This window comes from Phyllostomus hastatus, unplaced genomic scaffold (genome assembly GCF_019186645.2).
Source record: "Phyllostomus hastatus isolate PE091 unplaced genomic scaffold, TTU_PhHast_1.1 phas_contig_40, whole genome shotgun sequence".
NCBI classification, from domain to species: Eukaryota; Metazoa; Chordata; class Mammalia; order Chiroptera; family Phyllostomidae; genus Phyllostomus; species Phyllostomus hastatus.
The window spans coordinates 60,076,852-60,096,026 of NW_025333872.1; the positions used below are offsets into that span (position 1 = coordinate 60,076,852).

Sequence of the window (19,175 nt, forward strand, 5' to 3'; positions counted from 1 at the left end):
CACAGAAACTAGTTTGTCTCTGTGCATGTTTTTTCTCGCGTATTGTGGAGCCATCCGCAGCATTCCGTGATCACTGCTGGCCGGTGACCCACACATCAAGTATCCTTTAGCAAAATCCTTCATAAAAACTACTGAAATTATTTGTCTGCCTGAATCACTTCATAAAATCTTTCATGTGAAATTCAGGAAGGAATCCTGAAAAACTTCTAAGACTTTATCACACATGAACAAAATTATTAACACTGATAAAGAAATCATGTAACAAAGGGAAGTTTCACAGGGATTCTAAGAAGGGTCCTACATAACCTGGAACGCATGGGTAGTGTAAAACCATCAGAACCAAGAAGCTGGTGGGCATGCTCCCCTCTGCTGATGGTTCCAAAGCCAGTTTTAGGAAGAAATTAGTTCTTCCCCTGAAAATATGCTCAACCTCACTAGCATTCAAGAACATACAAATTAAAAACCCAAATGAGATCATTAAATTGACTAAATTATAAAAATTTGACCATATCTAGTGTTAGCAATTGTGAGGGACTATAGATTCTTTCAAATGCTACTTGTGACAGTGTAATTCCCTTTGTCTAAGCAATTCCACTTTTAGGAATTGACCTCCAGAAACACTCATGAGGCTTTATAAACATATAATGGCTTGTGTACTGAATGTTTACTCTATGCCAGGCATTGTGTTAAGAGCATTTCATGCATTAGCTCATTAACCCTTATCTCAACCCTATGATGAAGACAGCTAATATTTATTAAAGACCTATTATGTACATTGCTTTAAGATCTTAGGATGTATCAGTGAATAAAACAAAGTAGCTTGCATTCTAGCAGACGAGACAGACAATAAATAATAAACATAATAAAGTACATAATCAATTAAAATATGACAAGCACTATGGAAAAAAGAGCAAGCAGAAGAAGGCAAAGGAAATCAGTAGCACTATTAGTGTAGGTAGCTAGGTATTAATAAAAAAAAGGGGGAAAAAGAATCACACATTAAGAAGCCAATAAACTGGGAAGCTGAATTCAATATTGGGCCTGCTTCACTAGGAAGCTACAACTTCACACACTCCCCAGGGGACCACTGGTCCATTCCCTAAAGATCACTATGGGGAGGGATAAAACAATAAAGGAGACATTCTCCATGTGGGCACATGCCCAGTTGAAGCTAAGATGGCAGGTAAGGAGGGGGTAAGCTAAGGAGGGGGTAAAATTCCACTTCGAGGCATTTGCAGAAGCAGCTAAGATGGTGACCATAAAGGTCTGTCTGTCTAGCCTGGAAAAAGGTTCAGGTTGTAGAAGGAACACAGAAAGAACCCTCATCTAGGATCTGAATTGGTTAGGGGGAGGATCCAATGCAAACCCATGAAAGCTTGGGGTGTCGATTGGTTAGTTTGAAGAAGTGCCTCATCCATCCCAAACCCGAGATAGTATAATCCCAGCTTAACAAAGAAACTCTCTCCCTCAGTAATATGTGCTTGCTGTGTTTGCTGGTGCATTTTCTCTCTATTGCAGCCACCTGGTGCCCACAGCAGACTGTGCAGGCCTGGGTACACAGTGAGCTGGAACACAGCCGGGAACACAGACTAAGTCAGCCAGATGGTGACAAAGACTGGACTGGGCTGAACCAATGGCACAGAACTTTTGGACCTTGGCCGTTGTACTGGAGTTGATGAAGACAAGGCTAGACATTTTTTTATGGTGAGACAGATGGAGATGAGGCACCGGAGCTGAACCCCAGTGTTTGCTTCAGCTGCTTCAATAAACCTTACTGCCATGTCACAACCTCCCATCCTCCCATACATAGGGCCCTGCAATGCTTTACTTGTGACTCTGTGAAAGGACTTCATTGTCACTGGTGACAGTGTTGTGGAAAGAAGACAAGAGTATACCTTAAAGTAAGGGGTTAAAAATAAGCCTCATTAAGAAGATGAAAATTGAGCAATCCTAAGGGAAGGAGGAGGAGAAGGAGTTGTTTGTGCAGATATTTGGGGAAAGAGTAGTCTAGGCAGAAGGAAAACTCAAGTAAACCCCTTAAAGCTGGAGTGTGCATGGTCCATTCTAGGGATAGCCAGACAATCAGTGTGGGGGGAAGAACATGTGAGGGAATAAGGATAATATAAGACCTGTGATGACATTGTATGAACTTGGGTTTTTATTCTGAGTGAAGTTGGGGTCCATGTTGAGCAGAGGAGTGACATAATATAATATATTCATAAGAATCTGGCAGTTGTGTCGAGAAGAGACTGTTGGAGAGCCAGATAGAAGCGAGGAGGCCTGCTGAGAGACTGTTGCAGTAATTCAGATGGGAGATGATAGTGGCTTGGACTGGGGGGAAACATTGGCCCCTGAGCACATTGTTAAAATTGCACAGGGAAGGATGGGTGGGAAATGTTAGGCTAAAAGAATGAGAAAGAGTGGTAGTCAGAGAATGCAATTTAAGAATTCAAGATTTAAGCCCTGGCTGGTGTAGCTCAGTGGATTGAGCACAGGCTGTGGACCAAAGGGTTGCCAGTTCTATTCCCAGTCAGGGTACATGCCTGGGTTGTGGGCCACCTAGGTCCCCACTGGGGGCCACATGAGAAGCAACCACACATTGATGTTTCTCTCCCTCTCTTTCTCCCTCCCTTCCCCCCTCTCTAAAAATAAATAAATAAAATCTGAAAAAAAAAGAACTCAAGATTTTGGACTTCTAGTCAAGATAGAGACATAGGTAAACATGGCTCACCACCTCACACAGCCACAGAAAAAATCACAACTAAACTACAACTCAGAATCATCAGAAAATCAAGCTGTATGGAGGTCCAACAACCAAGGAATTAAAGAAGTCACATTCATCCAGACAGTTAAGAGGGGCAGAGACATGGATATGTGGAATGGGCAATCCCACACCCACATGTGGTGGATAAAAATCAAGAGGGATACCTAGGGAGCAAGGGATCCCAGCCCCATACCAGACCACCCAGCCCAGGGTTCCAGTGCCAGGAAGAAAAATCCCCATAACTTCTGGCTGGAAAAACCAGTAGGGGTTGGAGTGGCAGAAGAAACTTCAGGATTCTCAGGCATTTCCTCTTACAGGAACTGCAATGGACTTAGGACTTACACAGATTCACTCCTTCTGGGCTCTAGCCCCAGGAAAGCAGCTGGAAGGGCATGAGTGGCATATGGGGAGAAACTGAAGTATCTGGCATTAGGGTGAGTTCTTGGGGACGGCTTCCTCCAGGACAAAACTCCAGAGGCCAGGCATCAGCCATTGTCCTTTTTCTGAGCTCTTTTCCACACACAGCCACAGAGCAGCAACATTAATCTGAGACTCGATCAACCTGGTTCACATGGGTTTCCCCACCCTGGTGACTACCTAAGCCTCTGCCCTATCCAACTTATGGGTGCACTTTCTACAATAGGCCATGCTACTAAGACAAGGAAGTAGCTCTACCTAATATATAGACACAAACACAGGGAGGCTGCCAAAATGAGGAGACAAAGAAATATGGCCCAAATGAAAGAACAGAACAAAACTCCAGAAAAATAACTAAACAAAATGGAGATAATCAGTCTATAAGATGCAGAGTTCAAAACACTGGTGATCACGATGCTCAAGGAACTCATTGGGTACTCCCACAGCATAAGAAAGACCCAGGCTGAAATGAAGTGAAATAAAGAAAAAATTGCAGGGCATCAACAGCAGAGTGGATGAAGCTGAGAATCAAATTGATGATTTAGAACATAAGGAAGAAAAAAAACATTCAATCAGAACAGCAAGAAGTAAAAAGAATCCAAAAAAGTGAGGACAGGGAAAGGAGCCTCTGGGCCAACTTCAGACACACTGGTATTTGAATCACAGGGGTGCTGGAAGGAAAAGAGAAAGAGGAAGAAATTGAAAACTTATTTGAAAAAAATAATGAAAGAAAACTTCCCTAATTTGGTAAAGGAAATAGACATGCAAGTCCAGGAAGCACAGAGAGCCCCAAACAAGATGGACACAAAGAGGACCACACCAAGACACATCATAATTAAAGTGTCAAAGATTAAAGATAAAGAGAGAGTCTTAGAAGCAGCAAGAGAAAAGAAAGTTACCTACAAAGGAGTTCCCATAAGGCTCGCAGCTGAATTCTCAAAAGAAACTTTGCAGGCAAGAAGGGACTGAAAAGAAGTATTTGAAGTGATGAAAAGCAAGGACCTACAACCCAGATCACTCTATCCAGCAAAGCTATCATGGAAGGGGAGATAAAGCACTTCCAAGACAAGGTAAAGCTAAAGGAATTCATCATCACCAAGCCATTATTATATGAAATGTTAAAGGGACTTATTTAAGAAAAGGAAGAAGATCAAGAACATAGTTTAATGTTCAAACTATGAACATTAAAATGGCAATAAATTCACAACTATCAATGATTGAATCTAAAGAACAAAGTCAGCAAACAAGCAGAACAGAAACAGAATAATAGATATGGAGACCATTTGGAGGATTATCAGTAAACAGGGGGAAGATGGAGAATAGGGGAAAAGGTGCAGGGGTTAAGAAGTACACATTGGTAGATACACAACAGACAGAGGGATGTTAAGAACAGTATAGGAAATAAAGCCCTGGCTGGTGTAGCTCAGTGGATTGAGCGTGGGCTGAGAACCAAAGCATCGCAGGTTCAGTTCCCAGTCAGGGCACATGCTTGGGTTGCGGGCCATGGCCCCCAGCAACTGCACATTGATGTTTCTCTCTCTTTCTCTTTCTTTCTCCCTTCCCTCTCTCAAAATAAATTTTAAAAAATTATATATATAAAAAGAACAGTATAGGAAATGGAGAAGCCAAAGAACTTATACCCATGACCCATGGACATGAATAAGGGGGAGGATTGCTGGAGGGAATGGTGGGTACTGGGTGGAGGGGGGCAAAGGGTGAAAAATTGGGACAACTGTAATAGCATAATCAATAAAATATATTTTATAAAACTCAAGGTTTTGATAATGGAAGCTAAGATGGCAGCTCTAGTTGACACAGATCAACTGTACATGTGAGTGGTTGAAGTGGAGGGGAAAGAGGGGGAAACAAGGGTAAGATCAGAAACTTTAGTAATATCCATGATTACGACAAAAGCCTGAGACTGCTGCACAAAAGCAAATGATACTAAAGAATAAAAGGTACTAATAACATGATATATACAAATTGTTAAGTATGGAGCAATATATGATGCTATCAAAAAGTAGTTGGAAGCATGGGTAAAAATGGATTCAAACTGTTTTTTAAGGAACAAGAATAGATGTGACAAAGCTGGGAAACTGGAATATCTGCTACTACAAGAATCCTGTCTTTGTAAACTAGGGTAAATTCTCCGAAGCATTAGCATGTAAAGTCGTATGCATGGACTATCTAAGGGCAATTGGGAACTTAGCACAGCATTATCTTTTACCTTTTTATTCTGACTTGTTTTAGATTTCGAGGAATTTTTTCCTTTTTTGTGAAGGAGCAACAATGGTGAAGATTCGATGGGACACTCATAAAGAGAAGTGTGGACTTTTTCAGAATATCGCTGGAAATCTTCTACCTCCACATCTCTGTCCAACCTATGTTTGTAAGAATGGGGTAAAAAAGATTTAAAAATACTGTTCAGAATTACATGACAAAAACTATGGAAGTCAGAGAACTTTAGCCATTAAATTTTTGTGTGTGTGTGTGTGTGTGATGGGTCTGTATCCATCAACCTCTACCTTAATCAGAATCCTTGATATGATCATTTAACCAATTTACTAATAACTTTGTGCCTGGTACCAGCACACTCTGACAGATGAACATGATTTTCCTCACCACACTCTGGATGATTGGGGCTACCTCTGTCTTCCTTAATCTGTATGAAATTCCTCCCTTGCTTTTTCTTGTACTCAGGGAGTCCTCATTGTCTTTGCTAAGGGCCTGGATTAATGTCTTTGTTTAAAGTCATGCATTAAATTAAGAACGCTTTCTTAAGCCTCTAACAAGGGTTTGAGTATGTTGCTCTGTGCTGTATCTTTAATAAGAAGTACAGAAATAATCACATATAATGTTTATAGCTCGCTGTATGCCTGGTACTTTATGTGTATTATCTCATTTAATCCTCGTAACAAGCATACCAGGCAGGCACTACTATTATCTGTATTGTGCAGGTGAAGTAATAACAGTTTACTTCACCAAGTCATACAGAAATTAAAGGGCAAGAAAATGTAATTGCAAACCCAAGAATGTCAGCTGCTCAAGCAGCTGTGCAAGCTTCTAATACTACCCTAATGCCTCTGACACATTCATAGCTGTTTCAATGATGTAAATATTTTCATTACTGACTTGATCTTCTTTATCATTCATGCAGATTTATAAAAAATAAAAGTATACCTGGTAAAGTAGGCATTACTTATACAGCCGGTGAAGTTAGCGTACTGGGGGCTGATGGGTGAGCCACCGAAGTAAAACTTCTTTTCACCAGCTTGTGTGTGCTCCGCTTTCCCTTTGGTGGGGTTCTTACTCCCGAGTCTGCTTTGATCTACTATCAGTTCATATCTGCAAAGGACAAGGCTTGTTTACGTACCACACAGCTAACATTCTACCTCGAGTTCAAGGTTGCAGATTTTCTCATGGAATTGAAATGGGACATCTGGTTAATAAAGAAACAGTAGTTTTCTAGACTCTTTATGAGGCCTAGGATGAAACAATTAATATTTCCAAACACAGAAAGAACTTCCAAACCATGATTGGAATTTAAACCCATAAAAGCAAGAAGTTAAGATGACTAGTCATCAGCATTGTTTTTTTCTTTCTTTTTGATGGAAAAAACCCCAGAACATACTTCATGGTGATCATTTAAACACATTTGTGGGAGAGCATTTCCACTGTAAAATGCTCACTAAGTGGTTTTAATTCTGATTGGAAACGGAGTCCAGAAAAGGCCCATTATGTTTTCCTATGTTGGGAGGGGCCCATGGAACTGGGCATGTAGGAGCAGTCTACAACAGACGTTCGTGTCTTACCCCAGAAAGTTTTCTTATTGTGGAAATGAAATTCAGTATATATTTTAACAATAAAATTAGAGATTTTAAAATACTGCCATCAATGTGGCATTCTCAACTGCCAAATTTAAAACTAAATGGAACCAGTTTTTGCTGAGCTCCTTCTATGTGCCAATCACTGTCCTCCACTGAGTGAGTACTATATCCAGGCACTTCTCTCAAGGAGATTATAGCCTATACTTTTACTGGGGGAAAAACCTTTATATTCATGTTAAGTAATTTTATAGTGACTTACTTTGCATGTCTTGAAAATTAAGAGCAATTTTTAAAAACAGGAGTTAAATAACTCCTTTCAATATATTTTTTTAACACTGGAAAAGTAGTAGGATAGCCTATTATTCAGAGTGGTCCTTTGACAGAATCCTGCCCTACATACAAAGCCATCCGATGGGAAGACTACATGGGGAGGAGCGGTACCTTGTGGGTGAGACAGAGGTAACGATGAAGTGGGGCAGCCCGTCATGGTACTGCTTATCTGTCGACTGCACCTTGGTTCCCTTCACGTTCATGACCACGGTGCCATTATCCAACGAAATGGAGAACACGTCTGACTGAAAGGCAAGCACAGGTTTTCAAGTAGGGATCCATGTATCCAAAAGGTAAACGTGTTTTCAACATTTACTTAATGCTATTGCTTAAAGGAATACCCAGTGTGAAGGAAGTTTGCTTGTAAAATACTTTCTATGAATAACAACAAAAACAAAATACTTAATTGCTTGTTGTTGATATTACCTATAAAATTAGACATGTTTTAACGGAAAAAAACCACTATATTTAGAACTGAATATTTCTGGTGATTTTATCATATTAAGAGTTGTCTTAATGTCAGTTACAGTTACTTTCCTGACTCAAGCATTTCTATTCTACCACGTCTCACTTTTAATCCCTGTGCACAAGGCAATATTGGAATCTCCCTGAGGATGTAGCTAGGTGACGAGGCAAACATTAATTTGCTAGTTTGGCTTTTTAAATGTTTCACATTTTTGATATATAGAGACAGAAGAGAAATACTTTAAAAAGCAGTTTAACATCTCTTTTTCTGAATTTCTTATCATCTGTCTTCAAATATTGGCAACATGATAATCTTGCTTCTCTTCCCCAATATGGTCACCAAACTCTACAGCTAGCCCAGCATGTAACTATTTTTGGGGGGACCAAAAGTGTTATTTAATTAACCATGGTAACCTGAGGCAGGTTAGGTGACAGAGGGCTTAAAAAGTGCTTTGGGTAGATTCTCATAGATGCTACTGATTGAAATTAAATTCAATATGTATGTGATAGATACAAAGTAGTAAGCACAAACAGTGAAAGCTGCTGTCATAAATTACGTATATTATGACTTAGTCCCCCAGTGTATCTACTGGTGATGACCAAGATCACTGAACCTCTACAGATCTCATTTTATTCTTGAAATAATGTATCTTGAAGTTGAGCCCAAGTGTTCAGCAAATGCAAGAAGAGAGAAGTACATTCTTTTTAGTTATTTATAACATAAATCACATGTATGTTTGTTCTTAACATGAAGTGGTTCTTAAAACTTTTTCTGCCATGGACTCCTTTGGCAGTTTGGTGATACATATGGGCCCCTTCATGAAATAATGTTTTAATATGCATAAAAGAAAATATGTAAGAACTCAAAGGAAACAAATTACATTGAAATACAGTTTTAAGATACCAAAACAATAAATCTGTGGTAGAGTCATATATGTACTTTTTATGAAGGCATTAAATAATAAAATCTAGCATTAGATCTAATAACTATTGTAATTTAGAAGTAGCTATGAGCAAAACTAATATTTTGAGATATCTGTGATAACTTAAATGTGAAGTGAAAACTACTTATGATTTCTATTAATAAAAAAGTTAGAGGTACTGCTGATATTATTGTGATTTGTGTCAATATTCACAATTGAAGAAAATGCTAAATTTTAGTTGGAACAAATAAAGATGCGATTTAACCCTACCCAAATCTACAGACCTCCTGAATTCTTTTCAGGACCCCTTGAGGAGTGGGTTAGGGTACATGAATCCCAGGTTAAGAACCTCTGATGTACAATACATATAATATTTTATAAAGTGTATGCAATGAGGTATTCTGTGTGTGTACATGTGAGTCAAAATGAATCTGAATAAAAAAATCTCTAAGCACTATTCATGTGCTTAAAAGTATTTTTAATAGACAAAACAAACATTACAAAGATGTTTCCTTGGGGAAAAACAAATACTTACCCCTGAAGCATAATAGAAGAGTAACCCGTTTGGCTGTAATGTTTGGAAATTAAATCCTCCTTCAAAGCCATCAAAGAAAGATATTTTCTGAGTTGAAGCAATATAACTCTGTCCATTGAAATATGCTCTGCGAGATATCTGTGTGTTGAAAGAGTGAATTTAGTGTTTGTGATAATTATCAAATGCTTAAAATGCATATTCTGACATGCCAGAGGTCTTGTCTGCTAGTTTCTGTATTAATAGTCTTTTGTTAAACTTCTGGTTTATAATGAAATTGAAGCATGTGAACCTTCTTTCTGTGTTCCTCTAACAACAGATGGGGTTTCAACTTCTTTACTTCCTCTACCCTGAGTGAGTAAAGATGCTCACACAGCCTCTCTGAGCTTTGGAAGCCCCACCCCTGGAAAACTGAGGCAAACTGGACCAGTCACAGAGAAACCCCACAGGCCTTCCTGGCTTAATGATTCTTTCTGACGGTGGCAGAGCGGAGCCCAAGGTGTACCTAGGATTATAAAGAAGCTGAAAAGAGCTTTACAACTTTTGAGAGCGATAACTTTTATATCTATTATTTATTCTTATTAAAAAGATTCTGATTGGTACTTACAAGAGAGTCTTCGGGGCATCCATAGCCAAGTCCCAGGGTTTCTGTCTGCTCTAATAAATTAAAATCTTTCTTTTGGAACTGGAAACCCTTCATGCACCCTCTGAAGTTTATATCTAGAGGAAGGTGTGCTCTTAGAGTCCTGAAAAAAAAATCTTTAATGATACATGTACTTCTTTATATATGTACTTCTTTAGCTGTGAGGACAATGTTACCCTATGTACACAGGCCATGCAATTTAATTTTATTTCTAATCATTTATAACTGACTTATTTAAAGGGTAAAAATGGTCAGTTCTTGGCAATTTCACATGGTATAAGTTACCAAAATAAACTGAGAAACATTAATTTCTTATGTCACAACTGGTAAGTGAGGATCTCAATACAGTCCTCAGTCTTCTGCCAATCCACTTGGGTTGTAAACTTATCTTCTTGGTTTAATTTGTTACACACTCTAATCAACTAATGCTAGTGTGAATGCTGGGCCTTGGGATTATTAGGAAAGTAAGAAATATTTTGTCTATAAGATAAGGGATGGCATTTTTCTCAGTACTGTAGTCCTAGTACCTATTATCATGCTTAGTATATAGGAGTACCCAAGAATGTGTTATTGGATATTGAATGAAGTTAGTTTTATTCAAATTACAATGTCTTCAATGTATTTAAGATGAACACTAGCCAAACTAAGGAGTTAACTGGCCCCTATATTGTACACCAACAAGATCATACTGGGAGGGTCACACTGATGGACGGACTGGGGTGCACATAATGGCAAGCATGGCGGGTAAAGGTCTAGCGTGACACAGTTGAAGGACTGAAGAGGCTATTTAGTTTGAAGAGGAATCTTGGGGAGCCTTTTAAACATATGGAGCATTGTGACATGGAAGGGGGATTGTACTAGTTGTGATTCAATATAAGGAAAAGCTTTATAAAAATTGAAGTCATTAAAGCTGATTTTTTTTGCATTCACAGCTAATCATAGCTACATCATCACATTTATTCAAAGAGAGGTGTGAGGGCTAATGGAGATATGGATTCTGTATTGGATGAGAGGGTGAACTCTATCAGCATTTCTCAGCCCTAGTTGCTCAGTAGAATTGCCTGGTTGGGGAAGGGTTTTTTTTTGTTTTTGTTTTTGTTTTTTAATTTTATATTTATATTGTGGCTTTATCTCGGAGCACTCAGAATTTTTGGAGAGTGGTCATGGACAGTGGTGTTTATGAAAGCTTTCCAGGTTATTCTAAAGAGAACCAGGGTTGAGAACCACTGGACTGGAATATCATAAAGTTGTCTCTCAGTCTTTCAGGTCTCTGATGCTATGAATTAAATGTAACAAGAGACAGTGAATTTTTGAATATGTTAGAATCATATTTCACCATACATAATTCACAAACACTTGGATAAGCTTAAATTTTTTACCTTCAGATGCTATTTGAGAATTCAAATAAATTTAAAAGAAGACTAAAACAAAAGTAAAGGGACACAATTAAAGAAATCCGTAGATCACATCTAGCAGATACTGATTTAAGGGGGTCATGAGGGTTGGCTGCAGAGGGCCCAAAGTACATGCATGTGTGCATGTGCCTGTGCACATGTGTGAAAGTAGCAAGGGAGGGAGCTTAAACCTTTTGCTAGACCTATCCTGGGTGTTGAATACTCAGCCAGTAAATTGTTAGGAACAAGCAACCACTTAACAAAGAAAACTTACCTGGATTGTAAGACTTCTGGGGGAGCCCCACCAATGTATATGTCCGTAAAAGGTATTTTCATCTTTTCGTTGTCCATGCTCTTGACATGCCGTCTGTCAACCACCAGAATCATTTTCTTATCGTTGTGGTAAATGATTGAGATCTGGGAGAAATAAGGCATAGTAACTCTTGACTACTGGTTAACATGCAACTTTTTGAAGACTACTGTATATTTTAATTATTCTGGTTAAAACAGCTGGACTTCCATGTTCTCATGCTTGTTCGTTTACAAAATGGAGAACAGGTTTTCCTTTTTTAATCACAGACATGCAGAAATTCACATTTCCTGAAGAAGGATTTCTATATGAGGAAGGAACTACTTCAGGGAAAATTTGTCACGAGACCAGTTGATTTCTTTGGTCCCTTTGAGGAGATTGGGGAAAGAACTATAAACAGGTACCTCCTGGAACCTAGGCTGCATGTTACCAGGTGTTACTTTTTGGTGACACACTGAGAAGCCTTAACAAATCTGCAAAAATGCTAGTCAGATAAATAGTTAAAACAATCTTTTATTGTAAACCATCCTCATGAAGGGTATAGACTTACTGAGAAGAGAAATGTAGCCTCTTATTTCTCTCTGCATTTCAGTTCAACTTCAAAGATATTATGCCTTTTTAACATTTTATTAAGTTGTAGAGTTAAAGTAGTTATTAATAAAAATAGATGTATACTACACATCTGTTTTAAGACTAAAGAGTGTTCTTTGTCGGTTCTCTTTATAAGGAAACTATATTGGTATTTTCTAAGTTCTGGATAAATGGTTTAAAAGGAGATTCTCTATTTACTTATATGTACTCTTTTTGTATTTAGTGGGGCTCAGAGGATAAGTAAACGAATGGCTATATAACTACCCTTTGGCATTTTCAACAAATGTACAGAAGGATTCTACAGGAGTGTCACTGTAATCAAGATAGTGAGCATGACAGGGGCCTCTTGGTTAATGAAGCAACTACAGTGCATCTTTCAGTGACTCTTTTTAGAAAAGTCAATATGACAAAAACATCCATTTTTTAAAGCAAATATCATCCCTGAGTTAAGCAGATGAGAGTCCTTCAGTCAGTCTTTAGATACAGAGGTGTTTAGTGTAATTATTTTCCCACCTCTCTCAGTTGAACATCTGATTAGATCAATAGATTAGATCAATCTATTGATCAATAGATTCACATTCAAACAAAACCAAATAAAACAGAGTAACTACTCAAATTGCAATGATTTGTACCTCATGATATTTTGCATCATTAATTTGAGCTTTCTTCAAAGTGTCTTCAAGATGCACAGGGCCATTGCTAAATCCAAAGTCATAGAACACGTGCAGGTAACCATTGCGCATTTCCAGGCTGAAAAATCTACTCTGTGGAGAAAAGGAAGTTATAATGTGAGCATCTGCTATTATAAAAGTGCAGATTTAGCTGAATTTGAGAAGTAATACTGTATTCTGTATTACTGAAATTGTTGGAAGCCTAAGGATATCTCATGAAGTTCTTAAAATTATAACTACATCAGTGGTTATGTTTCATATTAATATACCAGAATGTTAATACTTACATACAATTTTAAATAACTATCTTCTGTTGTTTTTATTTACTCTATGAATTAATAAAATTACACATTTACCTTGTTGACCTTTAAAAATTTTTATTTTAGTTTTTAATTTTTTTCATTGTATTGAATTTATTGGAGTGACATTGGTTAATAAAATTACATAGGTTTTAGGTATACAATTACATGAAATATCCTAGTGTGTTCACCACCAAAATCAGGTTTCCTTTTCTTTTAAAAATTTTGAAAACAGAGTATTATAGGCAAAATGCATTCAACTGCCTTTTCTCCAGGCAACTTTTGAAAGTTATAACAAGCCAATATATGTGATTGCATTTAATTTTAAGAGGAACATTGGTGATATTTAAAACAAATTCCAAGGGGCTCCAAAAAGAGCCTTAAAAATTATCAGCAAATATGGATATAAAAAAGAAGGCCATTTCTGTGTTATCCTGATGCACTGAATTCTTGCAAATAAATATGAAATTATTATTCACTTGGACCACATTATGTTCAAGAACCAGAGTAATTCTGTAATAGTCACTTGAATATTACACTTACACTATAATACTCACTAGTCAGGCTTGCTCGTTTCAGAAGATAGTTCATAGATACAAGAATTCAATGGATTTGAGTGATAAGGTATTATGCAAAGTCCCTGTTTTACAGAAATTGATATTCCAAGTAGACTTTGCATTCTCCTGAGAATGTGGACAACAATCCATTGGGGAACATAAAGAAATATTTCAACTTCTATTTATACTCATTTAAACACTCTAAACTATAAAGAGAAACTAACTTCTCATATTTAACCCATGGACTGACCCTAGGCCTTCAGTTTGTCCTATGAATGGGTTTCATGGGACTCACGCATCATATGAGGCGTAAAGGGTGAAGCTCCACACTTGAAGGCTGGCAGTAGCCCCTCACCCATTTCTTTACTTTGAGCCTCTTGCAGTTTATTGGAGTGAGCTTGGTTACGTGCATTTAGAGGTAAGATGATTTAAATAATGGAATATTTACATTGATTTTCTATTGAGACACAGTAAGTGACAGTACTTTGAGACACATAGATGTTTGCAGATTACATACTGCAAATTATTAAAAATGCTGATGTTTAAAGAGAGTTAGACATTTTTCTTTATAAAATGAATTATTCTAAGTTTATTCACCTTCATCTGTGATGACTAGTGTCTTTCAGTAGTATGAAACCTATTCATTATTTAAAACAACATGTGATCTATCATTTCAGGGTGGGTGTATTATAACAATTGATGAGATAGTAAATTTTTGTGAAGAAAGTTATACACTGGAAGAGATGGTTTTCAAAAAAATGTTTGGAAATTTTTCTATTATGAAGTGAACTTGTTGATGAACACAATGAGTGTCCTTATAAAAACACTCGTATCTGCAAGATTAAAACACTTCTGGGAAGAAACTTCTAATCTGTTTAAAAATCTTCCAGATGAAGTTTCCAGTGGTTTTGAACTCTTTTGTTAAAGTGCACAAAATGACACAATATATAATTAGCTGGCAAGACTGACATCAGAAATGCTGGAAATGTACCAGACAAATTTAAATTTGCCAGTTGATGAATGAGACTGAAAAATGGTATCATGAGTTAGTAAGCAAAGCCAGTGGTAAACTTCTTATAGCTTTACCTTTATGAGGTATCCTGTCCAGTTATAACAGCCAATAAAACTTAAAATTGAAGTAAACTAGACTTTGGACAAGACTTTGAATCCTTCTATCACAAATTGGTTATTGAGATTTTCAAAAATACTTAAACATATTTAATTGCATTGTTTGAAAACTGCTATTAAGAATAATTTTGTAACATTAACAAATAAATGAGTTTATTTAATTTCATCTTTATTTTAAAATAACATTTATTTTTACTCAATATTATCTTTATATAAGTTGTCTTTTATTCACAATATTGAATATTCTATTCATATATGGTATAATAAAGAACTATATAGATATAGATGTAGATACACACTTTCATATATAGTAAACATTCAAACTATTTTTTACTGATTGGGGCAGATAATTTAAAAAGCCAGTGTTAAATTTCTGTAGACACACTCTTTTTCTTTATCTTGGCACTGATTTTTAAAAATTTCCTCAGTGTATTAAAGAGGAGATGTTTAATGTACATGTAATATTTAATAAAATGCAGTGCATGGAAATGCATTTCAGGGCTGCATTTACTTTTGCTGACATCCAGTTTAGTCAGAATAACCCAATTTTGATTGGGTAAACTAAACTTTAGTTTGATTTGTAAACTAAAACTTCAGCTGGACACAACCTTGGAAGGTTCCTAGATATATGCATAGCAGAAAGTAAATGAAATAAAGGAGAAAATGTGGGACTTTTGATTTGCACTCACTCCATTGACCATCAGAAGTACAAGTCCATTGTCAGCTGGTGTTCGAACTTCTATGTCAAAACGAGTCACCTGACCATATTTCCCTCTCCTGGTGATATCCCTCACCACGGCATAACTGGAGCCATCAAAGAAGTAGCTGGCAGCCCGACTCTGAGTGAAGGCCAGCTTATCTCTGAAATAAAAACACAAGGATCATATAAGTATTGCAATGTTGTGCTTTTCAAGGGAGGTCCTTTTAATCCATCTCATGACATCTTCCTTGGACCTTCCAGGATTTCAGTGAGGTCGTGAGGTCTGAATGGTGACATACAGAAGCATTTACAGGTAAGGTAAATGAATTGTTTTTAATGGGTTTCTTCTTTACCCTATGTGCTAAGAGAACAGAAGTCTTTAGTGAAACCCCAGTCTCTGGAATCCTAAATCAATGCTGCAAACAAATACTTTAACACCCATGGATGAACTGTTCATGTTCATCCATGGAAGAGAAAATCTGAAAAGTGTTTTGCAGGCTATTATGCAGCTTCAAAACCAGTTTCCCCAAAGAAAAGATTGAGAACTAGATACGGGCTCACACTTGTCTTATCCACTGCTCTGGTATGGCTCTCAAAGTCTTCCATACTCAACAGTTTCTTACCTGGCACAGGGCACTGATTTCGAGGGATCCATATCATAGATGTGCTTAAAGTTGTACAAGCTCATCACATCATTATTCAAAGTGGCCAGCTCCAGGCAGCCAGTGAAGCCGGGCAGGTTTAAGCTCGCAGGAAGCTGTGCAACAGGCAAAGCATGGTCAACTGTCCCATGATCACATTTCACCAGGAGGACACAGAACAGGCAATTTAACAAATAGCAGGTCTAGGAGATCTACCCACTGGTATAGACATCTTTCTAGCCCTGAGTTTGTGTCTACTCTATGCCAAGCCATTTAGCTAAATCATGATTTTTCAGTTGTACATATCTAAGCAGAGAGGGTAAGATTTATTGAGCATATACTATGTGCCAGACACCCACGGGGCAATGAATTCATCACCAAAATCAATCCTTATACCAGCTCTTGGAAGTAGTTATTCCTGTTCTCATATAAAGAGAAAGTAATTCTCAGGCTCAATAATGTGCTATAAATAGTAAAAAGCCTAGAATTGAATCCTAGATTGATTCCCCATCTTCTTGGGTCTTTCCTTTATTTGCCTTTCATCAGGTCTAACATTTTCCCCCAGGTCCCACCCCTCCTTTGTATTTTATTTTATGCTTATATTAATTGAGATAACTGAGCTTTTGAAATGGTCATCTGTGAACCTGAAGATACAAATCCACAAGGTACAGATACTCCTGCCGTAGATGGTAGTAATATTAACAACATATGCATGTATCAGAATGAAATGAACTGATATTCAGGTGTTAGCTACAGCTTGAGTGCATTTGACACTATAAAAATATGGCAGCAGAGACCAGATTTATAGATCCTGGTTCAGAATTCTACTACCTACTGAGCTCAATTCTTTCTTAAAATATCAAAATTACTATCCCATCCCCAAATCATTGTAGGTCTTATGGATTTTTGAAAACAATTATTGTAGATTTGCCATAAACCAAAATATAGGTAGAGAGCTTACCTTGAAGTTTGAAGGCACGCCACCAACATAAAACACAGTGTCCTCAGGGTCCAGATCCAACAAAGAGTCATCCCCCACAAACTCCCCCTTTTTAATAAACTTCTCCTCTGCAGTGCTGCTGAGACTTGGGACTGTTAAAAACACCTTTCCATGTTTTCCTACCCTGTTGAGATAAAGAATTTACACTCTTTACTAGCCTAATAATTTATAGAAAATACCTATTTTTAATGTCACAATGTTAACGTTACCTTGTCACAGAATTGGTGATTTGATTTTGTCATACTCATAAGCATTTGTAGAATGTCAACAATCAATGGGAAGGGCAAAAAAGACATTCCATCTCTGAATTAATTCATGGGTTGGCCAGATAAAAAGATCTAATAATCAGATTGGTATCTAAAAATGATGACTATAAGCCCTGGCTGGCATAGCTCAGTGGATTGAGCGCAGGCTGCGAACCAAAGTGTCGCAGGTTCGATTCCCAGTCAGGGTACATGCCTGGGTTGCAGGCCATGACCCCCAGCAACCATACATGGATGTTTCCCTCTCTCTCTCTCTCTCTCTCTCCACTTCCTTCCCTCTCTAAAAATAAATAAAATCTTTTAAAAAAATGATGACTATATATTCTAATATTTTGTTTTTCACTAAGATACTTGGGAAGAAGTACAGGAATAATGGAAGAAAGAGGAGGAAGAAAAGGAAAGAAAATGCTACTTACAACATCCACAGGAAGACTGTTAAGTGGTGTGTATGTATTTGTGTCTTATAAAATGTGCACACAAGCCCTGTGTCATGGATTCACTTTACCTTTCAATCTTGACAATGCTGAAGTAAGCAGGCCATGAACTGACGGGCTTGGAGTCCAGGGGAATCTCTACATCCTTAGCTCCCAAATTATAAACATATACCAGGTTATCGTTTTTGATTGCAAGACCCATGTATTCTTTTTTGGCCTGAAATGTGAAGACATTGCTTAAATAAAATCCAAATGAATAAATATCATCTTTTGCTTTCATTTCTTTAAAGAACAATAAGCAATTCCAATGCTTGGCTGTATCAAGGTGTGTCTGGATGAATTATTACCAAAGTTACTGTTAGACTGGGCAGTGCCTCTTCCTTTCCCTCCTCTCTGTGGCGGTATCAGTCTGCAGTCCCCCTGAGCTTGTCCATGTGCATTTGGACAGGGAGGCAAGCAACTGCAGGCTTGTGGACATTTGATGGCTGCCAGGAGAGTGTGCTAACCTTGCTTAGTTAGCCAGGGACATATTGCAGCTGGGCAATACCAGTTGCTATGCTTCTTCAAACAGAGTTCAGCATCAAACGGAAGAGGCTTCTGTATTCTGAAGGTCTTTGAAATGCTACCTTCAGACACTTCAAAGTTAGCAGTGTGAGGATGATATGAAGCAAGCCTTGAAATATTCCACACAGAAAGAATTACTTGCCTTTAACTCACTACTTTAGTCTGGGCATTAAAACAATCTATACCTTTTGAGTTACCAGAATGGGAATTTTGTTGTTGGCCTACGTAGCTTTGTTGTAAGGCAAGGGAGAAGCATCTATTTTTCCATTTAATATTATTCCCTCTTTTTAAGAAGTACAAATTAGTAGTTACAAAATAGTCACAGGATGTAAAATAAAACATACGGTCAATGATATTGTGCTAACTATGCACGGTACCAGGTGGGTACTGGAAATAACAGGGGGCACACTTTGTCAAGTATGTGATTGTCTAACCACTATGCTGTACACCTGACACTAGTACAAACATTATATTGAGTGTAAACTGTAATTGAAAAATAAGAATAAAAAACACAAATAAAACCTCACATTCTTACATTTTTACTTCCAAGGTATAGGATAAACTGGTCTGCGGTCCCAGCTGGTTCTGGCTGCTTCACGACCGGAGGCTTCACGTACAGGCTCAGGGACGTGAAGGTCTTCAAGTCTTCCACATTGGTTTTAGGGTGCACTTCGACTGCGGACTGGCCGTCAAACATCATGGAGACTTGGATCTGGAGTTAC

At 37.7% G+C, this 19,175-nt stretch overlaps 1 protein-coding gene across 2 annotated transcripts in view; it reads right to left on the bottom strand.

Moving 5' to 3' along the window:
- Nucleotides 1-19,175, bottom strand: part of LAMA4 (laminin subunit alpha 4) — a 136,548-nt gene that overhangs the window by 16,816 nt on the left and 100,557 nt on the right. For both annotated transcript variants that reach the window (XM_045843474.1, XM_045843473.1), the window contains exons 19-30: nt 18,989-19,165; nt 17,961-18,106; nt 17,154-17,316; nt 16,175-16,308; nt 15,541-15,712; nt 12,829-12,960; nt 11,570-11,712; nt 9,866-10,004; nt 9,262-9,399; nt 7,450-7,583; nt 6,362-6,526; nt 5,409-5,562 (exon numbers count right to left, since the gene is read on the bottom strand). In XM_045843474.1, the coding sequence (XP_045699430.1) occupies nt 5,409-5,562; nt 6,362-6,526; nt 7,450-7,583; nt 9,262-9,399; nt 9,866-10,004; nt 11,570-11,712; nt 12,829-12,960; nt 15,541-15,712; nt 16,175-16,308; nt 17,154-17,316; nt 17,961-18,106; nt 18,989-19,165 (1,797 nt within the window). The remainder of the gene's footprint in view (nt 1-5,408; nt 5,563-6,361; nt 6,527-7,449; nt 7,584-9,261; nt 9,400-9,865; nt 10,005-11,569; nt 11,713-12,828; nt 12,961-15,540; nt 15,713-16,174; nt 16,309-17,153; nt 17,317-17,960; nt 18,107-18,988; nt 19,166-19,175) is intronic.